We start from the raw sequence: 24,727 nt of genomic DNA on the forward strand, positions 1-24,727 counted from the left end.
GTGATATGACATGTATACAGTAATGTATATCCCAGCTCCCCTGTACTCCATTATAGTGATGACATGTATACAGTAATGATTACTGTATACATGTCATATCACTATAATGGAGTACAGGGGAGCTGGGATATACATTACTGTGTACAGTTTTATATTTTGGACTCTTTATTCTAAAGAAAAATTTAATTTCATAAGCTTTAAGGTGGCGTGGTTGGGGGTGGGCCGGGGGTGGAGTTGGGGGCGGACCTGGGCAAGGTTGGGTGGGGCAACTGGTGGAGAGTAAGTTTTGTGACCGGCTAGTAGTTCTGGACTCAAAATTTTAACCCCTACATTGGGCGCAGGGAGAAGATCCCTGGCCTGCTGTCACAGCAGAGACGTGGGGTGGGGGGCAGCTGCAGCAGTAACATGGTACACACTGAATACAGGTGTCACACGTAACATGTTTTAAAAAGGGAACTTTTAATTCAGACCATGTCAAATTAATAATTTGGAAAATGCATGGAAGAAATAATAGAAATATCTATATAAAGTATTAATATAGCTATATATAAGAAGCTTGATACTCCATCCAGTATAATACTTATCAAATGTTATCTGGTGCTTAATGGAAAATAAGTACAAAAAATTAATTACTAAAATAATGTAAAGTAAGTGTCAGGGCTCCCAGGTATGACCAGAGGTGTGTGACTGAAGCAGGGAAACGCAGACCTCAGATATGTTATAAACAATATAATTTATTAACACTAACAGTACAAACATAAACGCAGTGCAATACTAAAACATAATACAGTGCAAACAAACCAAACCAAACCACCCACAGATAACAGTATATACAAGCAAGCGTCGTCAGGCAGGCCGGGTCAATATCAATTGGGCAGGTAGGTACAGGGGGAGCAAGCGGAGAATGGTCGGGGTCACAGGCCAGGTTCAGCAGGTAGCAAGCAGCATAGTACAGAGGGTCAGACAGAGGGATGGTCCGGGTCACAAGCCAGGGATCAGAACAGGTAGCAAGCAGCGTAGTACAGAGGGTCAGACAGAGGAATGGTCAGGGTCACAAGCCAGGATCAGAGCAGGAGAAGTCAGCAAAGGAACAGAAACAGGATGCAGGACAGATACAGGGCCCAGGACAAACACAACACCAAGGCAGAGTCTGCAAGTCTGGCCATCCCTTAAATACCCCAGCATCATCAGTTCCAGGTGTTAGCTGGCTGAAAGGTTGAGTCTCTGATTGCTGGGAGCACCCGCTGGCCAGCCCTGGTACTGCAGATCAAAAGGCAGGTGAGTCCCACCATTGCTGGCCAGTCCATTCCTAACAGTACCCCCCCCTCAAGGAGCGGCCTCAGGACGCTCCAAACAGTCCTAGCTGGGCAAAATGTTCCACCGCCCGGGTCTGGCAACTGGCGGGATATCAAAGACTGGCACACCGGGCAGGACTCCGGGCAGCGGCACACCGGGCTGGACTCCGGGCAGAGGCACATCGAGCAGAGGCACATCGAGCAGAGGCACACCGGGCAGAGGCACATCGGGCAGGACTCCGGGCAGAGGCACATCGGGCAGGACTCCGGGCAGAGGCACATCGGGCAGGACTCCGGGCAGAGGCACATCGGGCAGGACTCCGGGCAGAGGCACATCGGGCAGGACTCCGGGCAGAGGCACATCGGGCAGGACTCCGGGCAGAGGCACATCGGATTACCAGGCGAAGCGGCAGGCAGCGGGCCACCAGGCGGAGCGGCAGGCACCGGGCCCCCGGGCGGGGCGGCAGGCACCGGGCCCCCGGGCGGGGCGGCAGGCACCGGGCCCCCGGGCGGGGCGGCAGGCACCGGGCCCCCGGGCGGGGCGGCAGGCACCGGGCCCCCGGGCGGAGCGGCAGGCACCGGGCCCCCGGGCGGAGCGGCAGGCACCGGGCCCCCGGGCGGAGCGGCAGGCACCGGGCCCCCGGGCGGAGCGGCAGGCACCGGGCCCCCGGGCGGAGCGGCAGGCACCGGGCCCCCGGGCGGAGCGGCAGGCACCGGGCCCCCGGGCGGGGCGACAGGCACCGGGCCCCCGGGCGGGGCGACAGGCCTCGTGCCCCCGGGCGGGGCGACAGGCCTCGTGCCCCCAGGCGGGGCGACAGGCATCGGGCCCCCAGGCGGGGCGACAGGCATCGTGCCCCCAGGCGGGGCGACAGGCATCGTGCCCCCAGGCGGAGCGACAGGTCTCGGGCCCCCAGGCGGAGCGACAGGCCTCGGGCCCCCAGGCGGGGCGACAGGCCTCGGGCCCCCAGGCGGGGCGACAGGCATCGGGCCCCCAGGCGGAGCGGCGGGCGCCGGACCCCCAGGCGGAGCGACAGGTCTCGGGCCCTCAGGCGGAGCGGCGGGCGCCGGACCTCCAGATGGAGTGATAGGTCTCGGGCCCTCAGGCGGAGCGGCGGGCGCCGGACCCCCAGATGGAGCGACAGGTCTCGGGCCCTTAGGCGGAACGACAGGTCTCGGGCCCCCAGGCGGGGCGGCGGGCACCGAGTCACCAGGCACAACAGTGGGCTCCGAGTCAACTGGGATGACCGCTGGCACTGGGTCAGACATTGGATCGTCTGGCTGGACAGCGGGCATCGGGTCACCAGGCATCAGGTCATTTGGCTCGACAGCGGGCACCGCGTCATCTGGCAAGGCAGTGGGCTCCGAGTCAACTGGTATGACCGCGGGCACTGGGTCAGACATTGGATCGTCTGACTGGACAGCGGGCACTGGGTCACCAGGCATCAGGTCATTTGGCTCGACAGCGGGCACCGCGTCATCTGGCAAGGCCGTGGGCTCCGAGTCAACTGATATGACCGCGGGCACTGGGTCAGACATTGGATCGTCTGACTGGACAGCGGGCACTGGGTCACCAGGCATCAGGTCATTTGGCTCGACAGCGGGCACCGCGTCATCTGGCAAGGCAGTGGGCTCCGAGTCAACAGGCACGACAGTGAGCACCGGGGCATCAGGTACCGGATTGTCTGGCTCGACAGCGGGCATCGGGTCACCAGGTATGACAGCGGGCACTGGGTCACCAGGCATCAGGTAATTTGGCTTGTCAGCGGGCACCGCGTCATCTGGCAAGGCAGTGGGCTCCGAGTCAACTGGTATGACCGCGGGCACTGGGTCAGACATTGGATCGTCTGACTGGACAGCGGGCACTGGGTCACCAGGCATCAGGTCATTTGGCTCGACAGCGGGCACCGCGTCATCTGGCAAGGCAGTGGGCTCCGAGTCAACAGGCACGACAGTGAGCACCGGGGCATCAGGTACCGGATTGTCTGGCTCGACAGCGGGCATCGGGTCACCAGGTATGACAGCGGGCACTGGGTCACCAGGCATCAGGTCATCTGGCAAGGCAGTGGGCACCGCGTCACCAGGCATTGGATCGTCTGGCTCGACAGCGGGCATCGGGTCACCAGGTATGACAGCGGGCACTGGGTCACCAGGCATCAGGTCATTTGGCTTGCCAGCGGGCACCGCGTCATCTGGCAAGGCAGTGGGCACCGGGTCACCAGGTATGACAGCGGGCTCTGAGTCAATTGGCACGACAGCGGGCACTGGATCAGGTACCGGATCATCTGGATCAACAGCGGGCATCGAGTCAACTGGCCTAATAGGATCGTCGGGCTGGATCAGTTCATCCTGCTGAGTAGCGGCATCAGGCTGAATGCAGGCATCAGGCTGAGGAGAGGCTTCAGGCTGAGGAGAGGCATCAGGCTGAAGAGAGGCATCAGGCTGAAGAGAGGCATCCGGCTGAAGAGAGGCATCCGGCTGAAGAGAGGCATCCGGCTGAAGAGAGGCATCCGGCTGAAGAGAGGCTTCAGGCTGAGTAGAGGCTTCAGGCTGGTTCACCGGTTTGGATACTGGCAGGATGGTATTGGTTGGAAAGAATTTTCGCTTTTTTCTGGTTTTAATTACTGGAGCACTGCAAGTAAACGCAGGTCTGCAAACGAATGGAGCAGCTGGAGACAGAGAAAAACTGGAGGATGGAACAGGAGAGGGAGCAGTTGCTACAGAGGGCTTTTTTACAGGGTTAAAGGCAGGATAGGTGCAGCGAGTGGGAATAGGGTACTGACATGCGGTAGATAGCCAAGTATACTGGGCTGTAACTGGAGGAGCTGGTGGGAATACAGGAGTAGAGTTAGAAACAGGACTGGGTTTTTGTAAGCTGACTGAGGCTGGGTGCAACAAGTCTGTCCATGTCTGCAGTAGGGGTTGAACAAAGCTGAGCTTACACAAAGTCTGTCTGGTCAATGACTGCACTGCGTTTATACAATCTTGCAGTGTCTGTGGTGAACATGTGGAATAACGCTCCAGAAAGTAACCCACATCATCCTCTAATAACCACACCAGGGACTCTACCTGGTCTGCACTAAATGGTGGCAAAAATTCATCCCTGCATTCGGGGGAACCAGATGAAACCAACTCTGCACAAACCTCAATCAATGGCTGCACCTCAGAGAACACTGTGCCCTGATCTACTAGAACATGAGCGAGCCGTATACATTCTAGCAATTCATCCCGGGTATACTCCTTCAGAGTTTGATAAGCATACTCCCTGTCATCAAACACTAGCAGATATAAATACTCAACCTCATCAAGATCCATCCTTCCCATCAACAAGCCAAGATGGCTTCCCTGTGCAGCCACTTCTGGTCAGGATTGGCCTTGGTGTAATGTCAGGGCTCCCAGGTATGACCAGAGGTGTGTGACTGAAGCAGGGAAACGCAGACCTCAGATATGTTATAAACAATATAATTTATTAACACTAACAGTACAAACATAAACGCAGTGCAATACTAAAACATAATACAGTGCAAACAAACCAAACCAAACCACCCACAGATAACAGTATATACAAGCAAGCGTCGTCAGGCAGGCCGGGTCAATATCAATTGGGCAGGTAGGTACAGGGGGAGCAAGCGGAGAATGGTCGGGGTCACAGGCCAGGTTCAGCAGGTAGCAAGCAGCATAGTACAGAGGGTCAGACAGAGGGATGGTCCGGGTCACAAGCCAGGGATCAGAACAGGTAGCAAGCAGCGTAGTACAGAGGGTCAGACAGAGGAATGGTCAGGGTCACAAGCCAGGATCAGAGCAGGAGAAGTCAGCAAAGGAACAGAAACAGGATGCAGGACAGATACAGGGCCCAGGACAAACACAACACCAAGGCAGAGTCTGCAAGTCTGGCCATCCCTTAAATACCCCAGCATCATCAGTTCCAGGTGTTAGCTGGCTGAAAGGTTGAGTCTCTGATTGCTGGGAGCACCCGCTGGCCAGCCCTGGTACTGCAGATCAAAAGACAGGTGAGTCCCACCATTGCTGGCCAGTCCATTCCTAACAGTAAGATAGTGGAGGACATTGTATCCCTTATTTGCTTCAAACCCTCTACTGCTACCAGCACTAGGTTCACGATTGTCCAAAGTTTAACATGGTACCATGAGCTTCACTTTTTCTGCCTTGTTGTGCAACATGTATGATCCCAGACACTCTGGTAGCAGTCCCACTGACATTGACAGCCTGGAATGTTGTCCCCTGCTTGAGTCCTCAAAGTCTTCCTTAGCTCTGTTAGCATGGCCCCCTCCTTGGTTCTCTCCTGGAATTATCTTACTGCAGTAATGTAGGATTTCATGAGACAAATGTGCAACCCTGATTGCTGACCACGGGAGCTATAACGTACCAGCACACTTTCCTCTGCAAAATCTCTATCTGATGTGCCTGAGGCTTTGGGGGTCTCTGAACCTTGTGTTTCTTAGGCTCTGTCTGATGAAGAGTCTCAGAATTCCTTAATCGATGATGATGATGACATTTTCCCCGTGGTTTCTTAGGCATCTGCTTTTCCCTTCAGGCTTAGATAGTCAATATCTGCTGTTATTAATGCTGTGCGCACCACTTTGAAATTTTAGGAGCAGTATGCAGCTTCTACCAGTGCTGTTGCCTGTTATGGATCACTCAGAGGCCCTAAGTGTAAGACCTACTAGCTCCAGACATATTTTTTTGAGAACAGGAGACTCCTGATAAACTGTTCACACCTCCCGATTGTTTGGCGACCCTAAACCTCATTTGAAGTGTTTTTTTTATTAAGAAGTGGGTTGTTCCTGCTGTGGACCTGGAGGTGTCCCATATTATTAAAGCACTAATGATCCATGTAGAAGAATGTGTCTATTTTTAGGGATTCTATTGATAAACATTTAGAGAGCCTTTCCAAAACCTTGTTTTCACTGGCTGACCCTGCAGTGCATGCTACCTAGAATGTGACGCTAGTCTGTCAAACTTTAGAAGGCTGGACCAGAGCCATAAAAAGAGATCCTGTTTTCTCCCAAATAACCCCGTTTGTTGAGCGTTTTGAGCTCATGACAGCACCCACAAGCTATTTCGTTGATGGGTTATTAAATATCATTCATCTTATTTCCTGTATGTCTCCTTTCCGTGAACATATGGAGGAGTTTTTTGGTTGAAATGCTGAGCTGTAGAACAGGCATGCAGAACCTAGTCTCTTCAGGGATTAGGTCACCCCACCTGCCTTAGACACCCTCTTCAAAGTTGTCACAGGGTGTAAAAGTATTCATATGCCTCAGTAGAATAAGTCTTTTGCCTCAGGGCAGAAATACCCCGTTCTCAGGCAAAGAAAAATTCCTCCTGTACTCCCAGGCTTCAGCCTCCAATATCAGACAAAAGCCAGGTGACCATGTCAACCACAAACCTTGAGATTTCAAATCTCTCAACAACTAAAAAGATGTTTGTGAAGGGCATTAGCACCCTAAACATATGCAGGTGCAAAAACGGGGGGGGCACTACAGCAACTGCCAAAAATAAAAAACCATGATAGGGAAGGAATGATAAACGAATAAAAGGAGTCTTTTTTTGTCCTTGAGAAAAGTCCATAAAGAAAACAAAAACAAACAAAAAAAATTAGTAGCATTACGTTCATGAAGCTCCCACCAGCAAACCATGTATACACACAAAAAAAAGAGAAAAGCACCACTACCGAAGTGTAGCATTTATTAAAACATATTGGTGAAATGAAAAAAAATAAATATGCACTCACATTTAAAAGACATCAATAAGTCTTAAGCAAGTGGCAACCTTTCAGGTGGTCAGTGGTGAGCAACCCCCTCTGCATGTATGTGGTGTAAGGTGCTAGGGACCAGGAAGCTGACCAGACGAAAAGCAGGACGAGCCAGCAGAAGCAGCAGACGAAGAGTGCATATAATATGGATGAGAACTGTGGACAGCAGGGAAGTGTTGCAGGCCCACAAAAGGGCCGTGATAATGTCATGTGTAATGTTGATGGGCGTGGATATGCATTTCATGAGCTGGCCTAGTTTGTCAAACGGAGCAGGCCAGCATCAATTACTACAGGACTATGGGAAAATGACACAGCTGCTGGATATGGAGAGCATGCTCGTGATCCTCATAGTTTCAGACTGCCCAGGTCAGTGGTGCTCCAACTTGATTTGAGGCAACTGTATTCTAGATTTGCTATGTTGCCACCTGTTCTTCTGTTCACACACTCTCAAATTTCTACCAGGTAGATGTTCAAGCCTCATTTGATGCCAACCTTGGGTGCAAAGTTGGGTGAGCTACAGGAATCCCCCCAGTTCTGTTATTTTGTTAGCCTGTTAGTGTTTTGTTACAGTTGAACATCTTTAATTGGACTGCTTTTGAAAGTCCCAGTCATCTCAGAATCCTGTGTCGCTCCATGAATGAGGAAGAAAGTTGCATGTGTGTATTTACTGTAAAATCCATTTCTTGAAGTTCTTTGCGGGATAGAAGTCTTACCCCTCTGTGTACATGATCTTGATACTAGTATTACTTTTCTATAAAACTGAGGACTGCTGAGCTTGGGAAGGGTATACTGGGCTGGTCACTGTTTTATGTTTGCCAGTGTCCAAATCCTACTGTGGGCAACAGTATAATCCAATAGTCTCTGAATCCCATGTCCCTCAATAAACTCCAAGAAATAGATTTTACTTTATGTAAAAAAGCAGAAATGCTTTTGGTGAACTAATCCTTTAACTTTTGTTGCCGAATTTACTTTCAGTGTGATGTTGTTATTACTGTGTGTAGCACTGTTGTTTGCTTCTGTTGCAAATATAAATTATTATATTTCACGAGGTTTAAAACTGAGTCTTTTCACTTTTGAACTCTGAGAAGTGAAGGTAGAAACCCTGCCAGATATGTAACTTATGTGTCCAGATATGTAATATATGTTATCTATCTCAGCTGTATCTAATACAATATGCAATCCAGATTTTTCATCTTTTTAGCTGTAAAACTTGAATATTATTATTTCATACATCTATCCAAAAGCATCTGCAACTTTGTCCTTTCATTTAAACAGCTCTTTATGAATGTATACTAGATTTTAAAGGTTAATCTTTCAAGGTCAATCTGCAAGTTAGTTTTACAAAGACAAAAACGGTGTCTGTTCCAATTTTAACACTTCTGTCTCATATCATTGGCTTATTTAAATACATTTTTATAAAACTGGAACGTTTATTTGAAAAAATAATAAAATAAAAAAAAAGTATATAATAAAAAGTTAAACTTTCCCAGATGACAGGATATTGCAGATTGTTGATATAAAGACATCTGCTAGCTCTGTGTCCTTTATCTATAAGAAATATACAACGTTTTCTGCAATGTGTTAATCATATTTGTGTTACTGAGGATTAACAAACACACTCATAAAGTCAGTGTAGAAATTGTGTGTTTTATTGCCTTTAATACTTTGAGAATATTAACCTCTAGGATGGGTTTCAAATACAAATGAATCTTCGGTAAAGTGAATTTGATGGAAAATTAAGTCCCTTTTATGGTGTTGTCAGTGTATTCAGTGTTTTACTGTTCTGATTTAATTTTTCACATCAATTTGGAGGAAAAAGGACTAATGCGTATTTTAGCTGTGCTGTTGTGATCGATGCCATTTAAAGGGAACAATTTTTTTGTATATATAATGTAAATAGTCTTTATGTGTAATTAAATAACTTTTTGGTAGTTTGCAATTAAATATGTATATTGGAGCACATATATTTGTCCATTAAAGAGTAAGTTCACCTTTGGGAACATGTTACATATTCCACCCGTTTTTAGGGTCATTATAGTAGCTAAGTTACTTTACTTTTCCTCTAGTGGATAATGCTAGAAATGTCCACATTTAATACAATAATAAGACAATAAAATACAATTAACATTACAGTAAGCACTGCAAAATACAGTACAGACAAAATATATTTTCTTTCGAAGATTTAGAATAACAAACATTAGTTGAACTATGCCTTCAGTTTATTTCCTGGATTGGATGCCTAAGTAAAGGACCCATGTAATTATATAGGAGTTGGAACTATTTGACTAGTAATATACTGTAAACTTACATTTGTGGATTTAGCTTATATAGAATATTTCTGTATTATTTAAAATTGCTTTTGTGGGTGTATTTTAACCATTCCAGTCCATTGCAATGTATAAAGCATACAGTTTGGTAACCAAGAACTGCAATGGTTAAAGTCTAGACCAAAACCAAAACTCGCCATTCATATTGCAGGTCCCATGTTATGGTGAAAAAAATGGTGCACCTGATTACCTATGTTAACAGCATGTCAGGTAACTTGTCAATGAATCTCTGGATAGTGGAGTTGATTTACTAAAGGCAAATAGACTGTGCACTTTGCATAGTGCAGTTGCACACTGCAAGTACAGTTGCTTCAGAGCTTAGTAAATGAGGTAAAGCTTCACTTTGCAAAGAGTACCCGATCACATGCAACGAAAATTTAAAAAAAAAACGCATTTCTCCTATCCGCTTCTAGTACGGCACACCTGAGAGATGACAGGCTCCTCCTTACAGAAAACACAATCAATGTACAGCTGTTATAAGTCCCCTCCCTTCCCCTTGCCCTCCAGTATTGATTGTGTTTCTCCCTACAACAGAACGTTTGTTGTTTTTGTGACCTGAATACCGGGGAGGGTCGGATGGTACTCCTGTGAGGTAGGCATAGGGAGGCTGGGGAGGGCTGAACTAATCTGCAGACTCGTTCCTTCTCACAGGTCACACCCCCAGTTGGCACCAGTGCTCCAGTCTCAGGGGAGTGTGACTGTCGCTGTAGTGTGTTGAAACACTTCCCAGGTGCTGTCTATTCTCCCACATGGTTCTAGCAACATGGATTGCAAGAAGCAAGAAGAAGGAGGGTGTGCACTCCAAGCCTTGTTCTGGCATCAGCAGCATCTTTTGGCCATGTGACTGGGTGGGGGTAGCAACACAGCGCTGCCCACAAGAGGGATGAGAGATGCCAGAGGATGGCTGGGTGTGAGGAGGACAGCAGGGTGGCTCTCAGCGGTTGTCTGACAGTCCAGGACTGTACATCTGGCATCTGCAGTGGAGACGGGGCCGAGCCGCCTCAAGAAGGATGAGGAAGGGATGTCAGCAACGGTGCCTGTGGGCAAGTCCAAGTCGGGGCTCGGTGAGTGCCTTTCTTGAGTGGGAGTGCTAGGAGGGGAGAGGGGGCCCAGATGGACCAGGACGGGTCAGACCGGGTAGGTACCCCATTCGCTCTCCCCGCCCCTAGTTAACCATATGTTAAAGCCCGGCAGCCGGAGGGGGATAGGAAGAGAGACAGAGAGACTAAGAAATTGGTGTTCCTCTTCTCTTTTTCAGAATCCCCAAGCGGAAATCAGGAGCCCCCAGATAGACTGACCTTCTGTACCCACTGATTCTAGCTCCTCTAGGAAATGTGGGTATTGTGGGGAGAAGCTAGCTATGTCTCATCCTAAACCATTTTGCTATAGATGCAGTAACAAGCTGGCAGGGAAAGAAGCTTCAGACTTGATGAAAGATTTTCTAGCATCTATGCAAGCGGAGATGGTAGCCACCATCCAGTCTTTTCGAACCTCGGTGGCACAGCCTCAGGGTCCAGAACTAGAGTTGCTAACCCCGAAGGAAGGGCCATCCTCATAGGAAATCTTTAATTGCAGAGGGGCCCTAGTTTCTTCCTCCAGCCCAAGCCAGGGATGAGGAGGAGAGTAAGGGGGAGCTGGATAGTAAGCCTAAATAAGACCACAGCTCAGGGGAGTAGGTGGACCTAGATCTGGGTAGTGAGGCAGGTAAGGAGATTAAACCTGGAACTCGCCTCTTTCTGCTGGAGGACTTGCAGGGCCTCCTTCAGGTGGTTTACACCACTGAAGAAATCCCAGAAAACCCCAGCGAGACCTCAGCGCAGGACTAAATGTATAGGGGCCTAGGTAAGGCCCATGCTAGGGTGCTCCCCTTCCACCAATCCCTAAAGGATTTAATCCTACAAGAATGGAAAGATCCTGATAGGAGAATAGCCTGACCTAGACTTGGAAAATAAGGTTCCTCTTTAAAGAAGAGGAGTAAGATAGATTTTTTTTGTGTGTGTTTTTTTTAGTGTTTTTTCAGGCACCAAATCACAGGGTATTGCAATACCCTGCGATTTGGTGCAGTGCATTTTTTAAAAGTAGTGCATGCACTACTTTCTCCTGCATTATGATGCATGTTCAGTTCAAATGAATTGTTTAATTACTGTCTTTTTATAGCTGGTCTTATCCTTTTAATTTTCAGTATTTTTAATATGTTGATGTAGGATTATTTATTCTTTTATATTTTGATATTTGGCTATCTTTCAGTTTAACATTGTTAGGTTCTTGTATATGAGGGCCCTTCCGGTGTTTGGAATGCAGTAAGCATCCTATTTGGCCCATGGTAACTTTGGTTAAATCTACTTCCCATCGGAGATAGCGTTTCCTGTCAATGGAGTGCATCCCAATGAGGGGAAGTGTCCTTTTGAGTCCTATTTAAACCATGCGATGCGTTGCGCTGGCCACGCCCCTGATTATGTGTTTTGATTAAACTCATAGGGTGGAGCCACGCCGTATGATGTCATCGTGCTCCACAAGGACAGTGGCCATCTTGTTGGTTTGAAACACACTATTCTGTTATGCTGTTTTTGATGATGCCTATGTAAGTGCAATTTTAATAAATCTTCTGGTTGAACTTATATACTACACTATGAGGTGGCATTTTTTCTTTATATGGTGTTGTCACCCGATGGGAAGTTTGATACTCAAGAGTATCTATTACCTAGAGAAGTGTCTGTGATTATATAGGGAGCAGTCTACACTGAGGACCTTGTGCTGTATCAATTAGATATACTTTATTGCGTGTTTTGGCCAATCCTTGGGGCGGTCAAACCTTCTGGTAAGAGGCCAATTCTTTTGGGTGGAAGGTGATGGTCTTTCTGGATCGGGCTTTTTTCTTTATGTAACAGCTTCTGCCTGAATATATGGATCCCATAAGGACTTTGCTGCCACTTATGTGCAATTATTATTAATGTTTTTTTTTTGCTATACCATTAAGATGCATGTATAGATAGTACTACAATTTTTTTGCTGTTATTTAAGTTTTTTGCCTGTTGAATGTGCAAGCTGCTTATCATTTTGATTATTTAGATTCTAAGCGCAAGTTTTATTTACACAATTCAAATGAATGGGCTGCAGAATCACACTGCAGAAGAACGTGCAGGGATGTGTGCCGCATTCCTGTGCAATCTGGGTGTCATTCAGCTCTTGCTCTTACTGAAGAAGTCAAATTTGCTTTGCACATTGCAAGTGAAAAAAATCTTTATGGAAATGGATAATACTGCAAGTAAGCATTTAAAATATTAGATTTTTCAGTGTCTTTTCATGCAATTTTTTAATGTGACAACGGCTTTTCAAATAAATTTAAAGTTCTTACAGTGGTGATCGCAGGACCTTATTAGTTTGTGCTTGCTTTACCCCTTCACTCCTAAGGGTAAGCCAAATTTTAACACCTAAACACAATCTTGCAATTTGTAGTTCCTACACCGTTCACCTGATTTGGATGTAAATACCCTCAAATTAAAGCTGACAGTCTGCAGTTAAAGCATATCTTGTTTGTTTCATTTCAAATCCATTGTGGTGGTGTATAGAGCCAAAAATGTTAGAATTGTGTCGATGTCCCAATATTTATGGACCTGACTGTATGTGTATGTTATTTGTTGTTTGTACCCACAGTACAGCCCAATAGTGTGCATTTTGTTTTTTCTTCTTTTTTACCTAAAACACACTGACACTAACTGACACTGATACCAATTAAAAAAAAAAATCCCGAGCTTTGACCTTGACCCAAGCACTAACCCTGACCCTGAACTTGATCAAACCTTGATCTAGGTATTTTTTCTTTACTTTTTATTTATTTATCTTTTTTTTAACAAACTGTTTTTTTTCCATCTATGCGAGGAGAGAGAGAGAGAGATGCAATGTATCTCTCTCCTCCATTCATAGAGAAAAAAAAAACAAGGGGGCGGGCTGTACAGTGACTGATCACTGTGATAGCCAATCAGAGGCTATCACAGCAATCATGTGACCTGGAATCAGGAGTCCCAGGTCCCGATCATTAGAACGGGACCCAGGGCTCTCAGTGACAACCTGTTTTTTGTGTGGCACGCTCCCAGCACAAAGGCAGGTACGCAAATATGTGACCCCCGCCGAAAAAAGCCTATTTCTTTGAGGCTGCATATTTGTGTTAAGTCGGTATGAAGGGGTTAAAGTGGATTGGTGTTGATGTCAAGGACCACTGCAGTCTGAGGAACAGTAAGGCACTATATAAATCCTGTATAATAATAATAATAAAGGGACTAAAATTGTTACCCTGTGAACTGCATAGAGCTTCTATACCTTTTACATTGGAGAATCTGGTGATTGCTGTGTTTCACCAACTTTGGTGTGGAATTACTTATTAAGGGCTTGTTTACACTTGCATTGCCTCCTCACTACCAGTTTTCACTGCTATAAACTGACATCAGTGTGCCACAACTGTGTGCATTGCAGTTAGGTCAGGTTCTGTGGGCGGTACTGCACCCAAGCGCTGTGATGGTAGTAAATTTTGCCACACCATGATGCAAAGCATTGTGGCCATGGTATAGGTAGGCGCCCCGATCAGTTGCCTTTGCAGTTTAATGGGGAGCAGTTGGGGCTGTGGTAAAAACATGTCACAGATGTGTAATTTTACTCCCCCCCCAAACCACAGGCAATATTTCAACAGCACATCAGATATATCAAAATTTTAGATATTTATTATCCTATACCAAAAAAGTGAAATTTCAGGGCTGCTGAGGACCCCTTCCTGCTGTCCGAGGTAGGAGTTCTTAGCAGTTCCAAAACCATGCTTTTTTTTTTTTAATTAAAGCCTCCTCTGTCTGTCACCTTCACACACATTTTTGCTGAAGGTTTCTTGGCAAGTAATGCACTGGATATTAGTGATAATATGGCTTTGTCCCATACGACAAGGAGCCTGAGCAGTTACATGAGCAATGCTTCTGTTCATAGTTCTACCCAAACCTGGCCCACAGGAGAACACCCATTCTCAGCTACATGAAATATACCAGACCTTGCTTTTCATGCCACTCTCCTGGCTATTCCAATCGTTCACCAATCCTGCGTTCCCCCATGTTCCTGTTATCATAGGTGATGTGATCTACTTCCTCCAATAGATGTGTGCTCTAATGGAAATCGAAAACTGTTTCTCCTTGTGCAAAAAAACACAACAAACAACTTTATTTAAATACACTCTCATTCCTGAGATATTGGCTTAGCTATATACTACAGTGTCATGGTGCTAGAGGTCAGCGTTCTGTTTATCATGCAGACACCTTCAGTCATCAGCATTAGTTTCGTTCACCCTTCTACTCAGTTGGTTTGGACTTTTGCCAGGAGAGGATGCATATCAAGTGACCCTAACTTAAAGTTTTGTAATTAAACTGTATTTTCAATCATTTATTTCTACTCGTTTTTCTAGTACACTGATGCCTATAAACTGTGCCTTTTTTAAGGATCCTAGAAGTAGCTTTATTCATTTTTATTTCAGGGGGCATCAGGCATATATGAAATCTGGTCCACACTATGACTTTATGCAATACCGGATGTTGGTGCATGAGATCACTCAGGCTTTCAGTGGCATCAGCAAAGAGATTATCCAGATGAAGGATAGGTTTCGGGAAGTGTATGATCGGTCAGATCTCTCAGAACACCTAGAAAAGATTCAGGAGCTGGAGAAGGAAAAATTATCATTGGTAAAGTATATATACTATTTTTAAATATTGACATGCTGGGTTTTCTTTTCTTGTCTTTCCTTTGTGCAAAGTAGAGCTAATACTGTACTTACCAGGCCAATCTCATTTTATCAGACAGCTAGGCTGCAGTTAGCCAAACAGAATGCCCAAGACCATCCTAGTGAGGAGTCCTACAGAGAGGAGGTGCAGCAACTAAAACAGAAGTAAGTAACCTTAATTCATTGCTAAACTTGCATGTGGTTTAAGACCTTAAGACCCCAAAAGTTAAAATATTTACAAGCAGCTATATTTGAACACTAAACCAGCATCTATGCCATCTATGTACTTCTATGTCACCCAGTGAAGTATTTGAAAAAAATATTTCCTTGATTTCCTGAAGAGTAGTAAATACTTTCACATACATGCTAGGAGTCTTCAGGAGGGGTTTTCTTAGCTAAGTACACTCTCCTGCCTGCATGCCTGAGCTGAGGGCAGATGGATTCCAGGAAGTAAATGCTACATGAATCATCTGTCCTTAAGATGGTCACTGCCAGAAATGCTAAGGGCTGTTTTTTCCTCAGCAAAATAAAGCATGGAGACATGGATGGATGGGTGGATTTAATATTAAAAATTTAATAAATAGCGTTTTTGGTTTGTGGTGCTCAAATACAGTGTAGTTCCACTTTAATGTATTAATCTGTAGGGTAGGTGCTGGAAATTTAAGCTGTCATTGACAGCCCTAGTCAAGAGCTAGGCTCCTCCACTTCTGCTCCATTTAGGATATCTTGGTGTAGGGAAAATGCTGCTAAGTCTCTGTAAACACCTGAGTCCATGCTGAAGGTGAGTCAACTTTATAGGAAGACATTTCTGTAATCGGTATCTGTTTCTTGCTAACAGTGGTCTATACCAGTGTTTCTCAACTTTTTTTCAGTCAAGGCACCCTTTACAATTCTGCACAATTTTGAGGCACCCCATTCTAAAATATAATAAACTAATAGATTTACATCAGCAACATTCACCCATGTAGGACACCCAAAATTAGAGGTCACTTATTTTCCCAAAGCAAATATACCTTTACACGCCGATATTGACTAGTATTTCAATGTTTCTCTTGTCTCTCAGTTTCTTGTCACTCAGTTTCCTCAGCTAATGTGACCCCAGTTCTGATGGAGAGGCGCAAACACGGATGCTGTGCAGGCAACCAACGTCCTCCTTATCAACCGATGATATCATTGGTTGTTAGGACACTGGCGGCTAGAAGGTTGTAATGGTGAACCATTAAAAACCTTTGCCAAGGCATCCCTAAATTCACCTGAAAGCACCCCAGGGTGCCTGGGCACACTGGTTGAAAAAGGTTGATCTATACAAACGGTCTGTTTCTTCAGAGGAACATGAGATGCTGGATCAGATCATGGATAGCCTGCTCCATCTACTTTATGCACAATGAAAATGGGGGAAAAAAGGCAAAAGAAAAACCTTTTTGCAAATGTAGCATATGCTCGAGAAGGCTACTGGTTGATGATGATGATTAAAACAGTCACTAGACTCCTGATAACAGCACAGATAATGAGAATGACCAGAGTTCTCTATCAATAGTGCAGGGACTGCCAGCACATACGGATCACAGTTCAGGCACACTTACACAGAAAGCAGTTTAGGGGATGTCTTTTTTTGTGATTTTATTGTTGAATAACTTGGATGGGGTGTATGTGGTACTCCAGAACCACTAACAGAAACAAGAGCACACACTTCTTTATGTTGCAAACATCAGGAAAATCTTCTTCTCAGCTCAGAATATATTCCTCTTGTGAGAGACTAGTAGAGACCAAAGATATGTACCCACAGGAGGGGAACTATTTGAATTCCAGTTCAGAGGATAGCCCTTCCATAAAAGATTATAGGAGACTAATTGTATGAACCTTTCAAGAGAGGAACTACTTAGCCCAAACTTAGTGTAAAGTCTTTTCCTGAAAATAAAGGGGACAAGTCGGTATGTACTTATCAGGAGAGTAACTATGTGGCCCAGCAATCCCAATAGTACACAGTCACCTGGATATTGCAGTAAAGCAGTACTCAAGAGGCCAAGGTAGCAGCCCTTCCAGCTTCCTCAGGTGCTTTCCAGTGAGGCTATGCGGACTAGGTGAAGTGAAAGGTGCTTTGGACAGCAGCATTGTCAGTCTTGGGGGGAGGGGGGGGTGTTGTGTTAGATGTACTAGCAGATTTAGATACACTAACAAATTGAAGTTAAACTCCAGCTTCCACTTTTTAAGCAGTAACAACCACAGTGTTGTTCATTTTGCAATAAAGGTTTTACATAAATACAAAAAAAAAATAATCTTGTAAGCACACCTGTCAGTGGTATATGGCTTGTGTCAACCCTTTAATTGCTACATCAATAGTGGTGGTGGTGGGGGGAGGGGGGTTCCCTGTATCCTGTGTAGAAAGTCAGTCTATGGTCATACATGTAGAAAAGTCTGAGATCTTAGATATTTTAGAAATCATTTAGAAGCAGTTTCTAGGATGTGCTACTACAGATGACTTTAATTTGCTGCAAATGTTGCTGGAATAATCTTGCAGAGAGTAGCATGAAAAATTCCCAGCATCCCTATGAGAGGATCATAGCAGAGTATGCTTAGAGTACTATGCTGTATCTATGAAAACTCTGAAATCAATAAATCTGAATCTGATGGCTACCATTTTGAGAGCATTTTATTGTAATAAACTACTGTAAAGTCGCCATAGCAAAGAGTATTGCACTTCCTTCTTTGGAGCTATCAAAAATATAACATTTAAAAAGGTTGCATAAAAAAAGGAACATATATAAACTGCTTTGGGTATCATTAATTTACCAGCTGTAGCATATCAATTATATATAAAATCTATAGAGGTGTAGAGGGTTTTAAGAATCCCTTACTTCATTTTAATATATTCTTGCACCAATTTGAATTGGTTATGATCGTGTCCTAAGCTGTATGCACATAAATAAGATGGAAATTATATTCCGATTTGTAATTGGATTTCCATATTTTGTTTTGGCTCACATATCGCCACTCATTTCCCACTAATTCACACTTCCCCTTGTCTGCTCTTCTTGTTTACTCTCTGACAACCCCACATATCAGATCTGGTTTAGGTAACTGCTCTTGTTTTAACATTCATTTTCAAGCTTGCATTGCATACATTAATAATAATAATGATGATGATGATAATAATCACATATCCTTTATCTTCAATGATACCCTGATGTGTCCATAAAATGCAGCTGTGCTACAGTGCACCACAAGAGTTATGTATTGTGGTGAAAGATTTCCTGTGTTATGGAGCTTTCAAAATGTTTGGGCTGAAGAAACTCAGCACACCACAGTGCACACATAAGCATGTTGCAGGACATGTTAACAGCAATGCACCATTGTGTGATGACATTTGGTTTGATAAAGCACTGTGCATTAGATGCCATGGGAATTTTTTATATGTCCTAAGAATGTTCTGCTGAGATGTTTTCGAACACATGACTGTATGAAATTCTACCTCTGTGTGGTCAGCTTAAGCCAGCCATAGATGGCTCGAATCTCGAAGCTTAAGCTGCCCATACACATATAGATTTTTGGTTCAAGAATATTTGTTTGATTTTATAATGGTTAGTGGGGTCAAATCGATGTTCGTTATCAACAGCAGTGACTGGAAAATTCAAAGGGGCAGGAAGGAAAACTTTTCTTGATGAAATCAATTTTTGGCCAGTGTATGTTGTTATCGTTCATAAATTATATCCATTTTAAAATCGAATGTTAAAAGCAAAAGACAATTTTAGAATGACATTCATTGAATGTTCAAAGAATTTTCGTACAACTTTTCTTACGAATATTCTCGTCCAAAAATCTACTTGATTATGGCCATCTTTAAGGTAATTTTATCCATTATTTCAGATTTGATTTTTGTACAGAGCCCCTAGAGGTAATCTAAAAAAATGGAATCATGTGAAAAAGATAAAATGAGCTTCACCTGTTTGTTTTTTGTTTTGTTTATGGCTATAATACATATACCTTTCTTTTGTACTTCGCACTTTTTTTTTAAATACCAAATTCAATAATTTAGAGGTTGGGTGAGAGCACTTTTAGTAATTTAATAATGCATGACTATGAACATTAGGGGTCTGTTCACACCAGGCTCTGGTAATGCACAGAATTGTGCTGTACATGTGTTGGGGTGCTGCAGTGTACTTCACTTTGAATGCCACCCAACATGTCTGTGCTGCAACACAAATATGCATCCTGCTCTAAACTAGCATGCAGTAGATCTACGATTGTGAACCCAGTTTCTACACTGGCTGTTATGAAACAACCTGATCTCCACTTGGCTGTTATTCTCATCATTTATTATTTATGATGTGCAGCTTGAATATCTCTGACAGTGTCCGGCTCATATTTTCCCAGTCACCCAATCTCTCCCTCTCATTTCTGACACCTCCCTTTTTGTAACGTCCCTTTCCCTTTTCTGCCACTTACTGTACCCTTCTTTCCCCTTACCTTCTTGCCACATACAGCCTACATGTGTATTTTCTCCAATGCACTTATGTATGAGTTTATCTTCATATAACCACTGAAACAACACTCTGTACCACCACCTGCACTATTTATTATTGCATTGATGCTGATTTATGTACTTTTGTGTGTTTTGTACCCTTTGTATATTTTCTTAGTTTTGAAAATTTATTAAAATAATCATGGTACAGTTTCATGCTTTAGGGTATGTTGCAGGCCAATATTTTTGAATGTGCTGCTTAACACAGGATGTTGCAACTCGCCTCGTTGCAGGTAGTTATGTGCATTGAGGTGCATGGGGTTGTAGTGTGAACTGGCCCAAACGTATTTACGTATTCTTAACATGTAGTAAAAAGTTAGAACAAGCTATCGCTGACTTCCCTAGCTCAATGTTTTGTGAAGGGATTTATCCTCAGAGATTCTCAAAGTTAACAAAGACAGATTTCAGTGGGTTTCCTACCAGCTTGCATGCAGCTAGTGAACAAAGGGTTCTCTTTATTGTACCCACAGGACGCAGGCTATAATCTGGGTTATGTGCCACCTTTAGGTGAATAGACACTGGCAGACCAAAAACAGACAGCAAGTTCTCCCCTATAAAAGCCCTCCCATACAGGAAGTCCCTCATTTTTTTCGTCCGTGTCTTGAAGGTAATGATCACTGAAGTTCATCTCTCTGTGAAAATGCTGGTGGTCCCAAAATGGTTCTAATAGGAATCAAGGGACTTGAAAATCGTCTGGGATTGCTTGTAATGCTGCCTTTTGGTTCAGGACTCTGCATTATGGAACTCTGGGCAGTCAGCACTGACCAAGGAAGCTTCCGGTAGTGTGCCATACAGGTCCAAGGCAGTGGACCTCGGAGCAGAAAAGGGGGACTGAGTTCTTAAAGGTCCTGAGTGACTGAGCCCACCATGGTGAGTGAAGATTGGATCTGCCAGTGGGGTTTGTAAGTTCTAGTAGCAGGGTAACTAAAAAAACTTTTTTTAGTGCTGCCAGGGGTCCTTCTCCTTGTCAGCAACTAGGGGTAGTAGGTGTGCTTACATTATGGATTGTGCCTCATCAAACTCACTGCCCTTGTGAGCTCTGGTTTGGGAAGCTATGCCCACCTGGTGCACATGGGACCAGCTACCATCTTGGTTACATATTGAACTCTTTGTTTACATGGCCATGTTTAAAGAGGCATACGCTGGCAGTTCAACAGCCAGGAAGAACACAGGGGTCATAAGCAGGTGTGAGTGCTATCAAGGGGACTGGAATCTGGCAGCCACAGGTGGCCCTGCATTACTGCTAATTGTTCTGCCTTTCTACCACATTGCTGACTTGGCTGTGGCATTGACAGGCCTGGAATTTCTAAAGTGATAGCTTTTGGGCACAGCAGATGCTAGTACAGTTCCTTTCTGCATGGTACGCTCTTACTTTAGGTTGCTTCTGGCAGAAACCTTAGGACATATGTTATATGGGGGAGAAATTTCTAAAGGAGGGCAGTATGCCCACAGTGGATGCAGTGATCTCCTGTCTTAGTAAACATCTAACTTGCGACAGGAGGCTGGAATCTATTCCAAAAGCTTTTTTTTTTACTTTGCTGGCTCTGCTCTGCAACCCTCTGTGATAGCCATTGGCATTTGCCAAGGCCTGGAAAAAAAAAAGAACCTAGTGCATGTAGAGGAATTTATGGAATGACCTCAGGCTGTGTGGTTAGTGGCTCTAGCCAGCAGATTTTGCATTGGGCTCTGTTGTCAGTTCATTGATGCAGGGTTCTTTGTTTAAAAAGCTGGCCTGTAAAAAAGTGGTTTGTGAGATTTCCTTTTCATGGAGAACGCTTGTTTGTGAGGATTGGACTAATACATCTAAGAGATCTCTGGGGAAAGAGTTCCCTCTTTTGCCACTTACAGAGAAGGGCAGGCATCTGGTTTATTGAGGAATGATTGCTTGGCCAACTGGTACCATGTCATCTAGGCAGTCTTTTTTGGCTCCCACAGGCATCTGGACCTAGAGGGAAAGCACAGGGGCAGTGGACTGGCCACGCCTCCAGAAATAGGCCTGTCTCTGAAAAATCAGGTTTTGGCAGCTAAAATAGATGAAGGCTCCCTTCACTATGTCTTTTTCATGAGCATGCTGGGAATGATGGTGTTCAAGGCCGTTCCATATGCTGTTTCACTTCAGGCTATTACAAAGGAATATCTTGTCCATATGAAGGTTCAGTGTCTGGATTGCCATAGGTCTCTAGCTCCCATTGTGTCATGGGCATTAGACTGGTGGATGGTTCCTCAGAACCTGAACAGGGGGGAGTCTTCCCTTCCAGTAGTCTGGTGAATAATGTCTATCAATGCCAGCCAGTCGGGTTGGGGAGCCATTTGGGTACCTGCCTCAGTATAGGGATCTTGGTCTCCTTAGGAAATGCGTTTTGACCACTAATATTTTGGATTTTCGGGCTGTTCGGTTTGCACTGGATCACTGGACAAACTGGTTGCAGGTTTTTTCAGTTAATCTTCATTCCAACAATGTCACGGCGGTGGCATGTATCAATAAGAAGGGCCGCACTAGAGTCAGGCTGCCCAAGAGAAGGTGAGTAATTTCCTGACATCCACGACAAGGTGGACTTAGTGAAGTTGGCGGCTGACGGCACTTGAGCAATGACGGCCTGGCTATTGAAGCCCAGGTGCTGAAAGATTGGGTGTCTCTGGACTGGTTATCTCTACTCTGTTGAAGGAAAACGGCATCCAGGAGGAGTTACTATATAACTTGGAAGTCTTATGTGTCCCGGTGTGAAGCCAGGAAGTGGCATCCTTGGAAGATTTGATTGAATTGTGGCCTTTTCTATACAAGAGTAGAGATAAATATACCTTTAAGTTCAGTTAAAGGCCAGTTATCTGCTCAATCTGTTTTTCCAGAGGCCGATTGCTTTTCATTTGTTGTTTAATTCCTTCCTTAAGGGGTGTCAAACATGGTTCTGCCTGTTAAACATCCTTGGAATTTGAATTTGGTTTTGGCTGTTTTGCAGGAACCTGCTTTTGATCTAGTTTTTGATATTCTGTTAGTCTTATTGACTCAGAAGGTGGTTTTTACTTTATTTTTGATTGTGATCACTTTGATAAGGGAATGAGAGCTGGCATCTCTTTTGTGTAAGTAGCCATTTATTTTGGGTCCTTCATAATGATAAAGGGGTGTTTTTGGCCTCATCCATCTCTTTCCTGAAGGTGGTTTCAAGTTTTCTTTTGGAAGAACGGTCTGGATAAAAGCGCACAGATGTGTCCCAAAGGAAATAAGTGAATGGTGTATGTCACCTGTGATTAGTGGGGAAAAAACTCACTGCTGCCATGGTAAAAACACTTTGGTTTGTAGAAAGTATGAACAGGAGCCAAGCGCTATGTAGTTTTGTGATAAAAGTAATACACCTTATATGGAGGTGTGCCTTTCATAATTCATATGGTAAAAATAGATAAACAGCCTGTGGCTTTAAGAAGCCAGGTTCCAAGATGGACGGCCCGTCCGCTCAGAGGGAAGCAGTGGAGAGTAGAATGCCTGTCAGTGCAGGGACCATGTGTATCCGACGTCTCGGGTGACATCACCACAATGTGGACAGATGGAGGGGGGGAACTCTCGCTGGAGCCACAGCTTTAGAAGGAAGAGGCTAGTTGCCGGGACAACATGTTTCGCACGCATGCGCTTTATCAAGTCTCATACTCTCCACTGCTTCCCTCTGAGTGGACGGGCCGTCTATCTTGGAACCTGGCTTCTTAAGGCCACAGGCTGGTTATCTATTTTATACCATATGAATTATTAAAGGTACACCTCCATATAAGGTGTATTACTTTTATCATAAAACTACACAGCGCCTGGCTCCTGTTCAAGTTTTCTTTTGAATCAGAACATTATCTGACCCTTTTTTTCTGCAGTTACCAGGAGAGGAAGCTCTTCAAATTTTGGATGTGGCTCTGGCTGTCACAATTTATTTAAGGTTATATGCACAGATCAGGCAGTCAGACTTGATTGTTTTTTCTACCAGAAGGGTCAGGCGGCATCTAAGGCAGCTAATTCGCAGTCGATACACCAGTTAATCACTCAAGTGCCTTGCTTGAAGGATATGATTCCCCTTTTGGGTAAAAATGCACTCTACCAGGAGCGTGGGAGCACCTTGTCTTAGTCGTCATCAAGCGTCAGTGGCTCAGGTCTGCAAGGTCGCTACATGGTCTTTGGTACATGCCTTTGCCAGGTTTTACCAAGTGGATGTGGGATACTGCTTTTGACAGCAACGTGTTGCGGACAGAAGTGTATGTTCCTTAGGATTGTTGATGTTTTTTTTGTCTATGTCTCCCTCCCCTCAAGTGCATTGCTTTGGAACATACCAGATAGTAATGATTATAGCCTGCTCTATGTCCCATGATGTACGATAAAGAAAACTGGATTTTGTTCTATTTATCTGTAAAATCCATTTCTTGGAGTACATCACAGGACACAGAGGTCCCTCCCCACTTTCTGGGAGTTCATTGCTTGCTACAAAACTAGGGACTTCCTGTATGGGAGGGTTATATAGCGGAACACTTCCTGTCTGCTTTTGGTCTGCCAGTGTCCATTCACCTATAGGAGGTTCATAACCCAGATAGTAATGATTATAGCCTGCTCAGTGTCCCATGATGTACTCCAAGAAATATGTAGATTCTTAAATGTGCACGGTCTGGGATTAGGTTCTCTTTTAAAGTAGAACTAAAGCCTAAAAAAAATGCAAACAGAGACATGCATTGTTCTGCAATTAAAAAAACAGCTGCCTGCTTGCAATCCTATGCACAGCTCTGCTTACATTCTAGTATACTGCCTGTGTGCAAGGATGACTGTACTCCTGCGACTGATTTTCCAAGACCAAACATCGGCACCTGGAAAAAATTGGGAAGAAAATGCAGTCACCGGCGATGTCCATTTGGTCTATGAGCATCCTATATTGTCTTGAAAGAGTATTCATACTCCTTGAAATTTTCCACATTTTGTCATGTTACAACCAAAATTTAAATGTATGTGATAGACCAACACAAAGTGGCACATAATTGTGAAGTGGAAGGAAAATAATAAATGGTTTTCAAAATTTTTTGCAAATATCGGAAAAGTGTGGCGTGCAT

General features: G+C 44.6%; 1 protein-coding gene across 2 annotated transcripts in view; it reads left to right on the top strand.

The window, feature by feature from the left end:
* REX1BD (required for excision 1-B domain containing) overlaps positions 1 to 24,727 on the top strand; it is a 52,480-nt gene that overhangs the window by 25,431 nt on the left and 2,322 nt on the right. The window contains exons 2-4 of one of the 2 annotated variants that reach the window (XM_089687916.1): positions 11,871 to 11,973; positions 14,899 to 15,103; positions 15,218 to 15,306. In XM_089687916.1, coding sequence (XP_089544042.1) covers positions 11,951 to 11,973; positions 14,899 to 15,103; positions 15,218 to 15,306 — 317 coding nt within the window. In that variant the 5' untranslated portion in view covers positions 11,871 to 11,950. The remainder of the gene's footprint in view (positions 1 to 11,870; positions 11,974 to 14,898; positions 15,104 to 15,217; positions 15,307 to 24,727) is intronic. The other variant, XM_089687915.1, reaches the window with a different exon arrangement.

The sequence above is a fragment of the Staurois parvus genome, unplaced genomic scaffold (assembly GCF_062004578.1).
Source record: "Staurois parvus isolate SC_StPar_1 unplaced genomic scaffold, SC_StPar_1.0 ptg000439l, whole genome shotgun sequence".
In the NCBI taxonomy this organism is placed as follows: Eukaryota; Metazoa; Chordata; class Amphibia; order Anura; family Ranidae; genus Staurois; species Staurois parvus.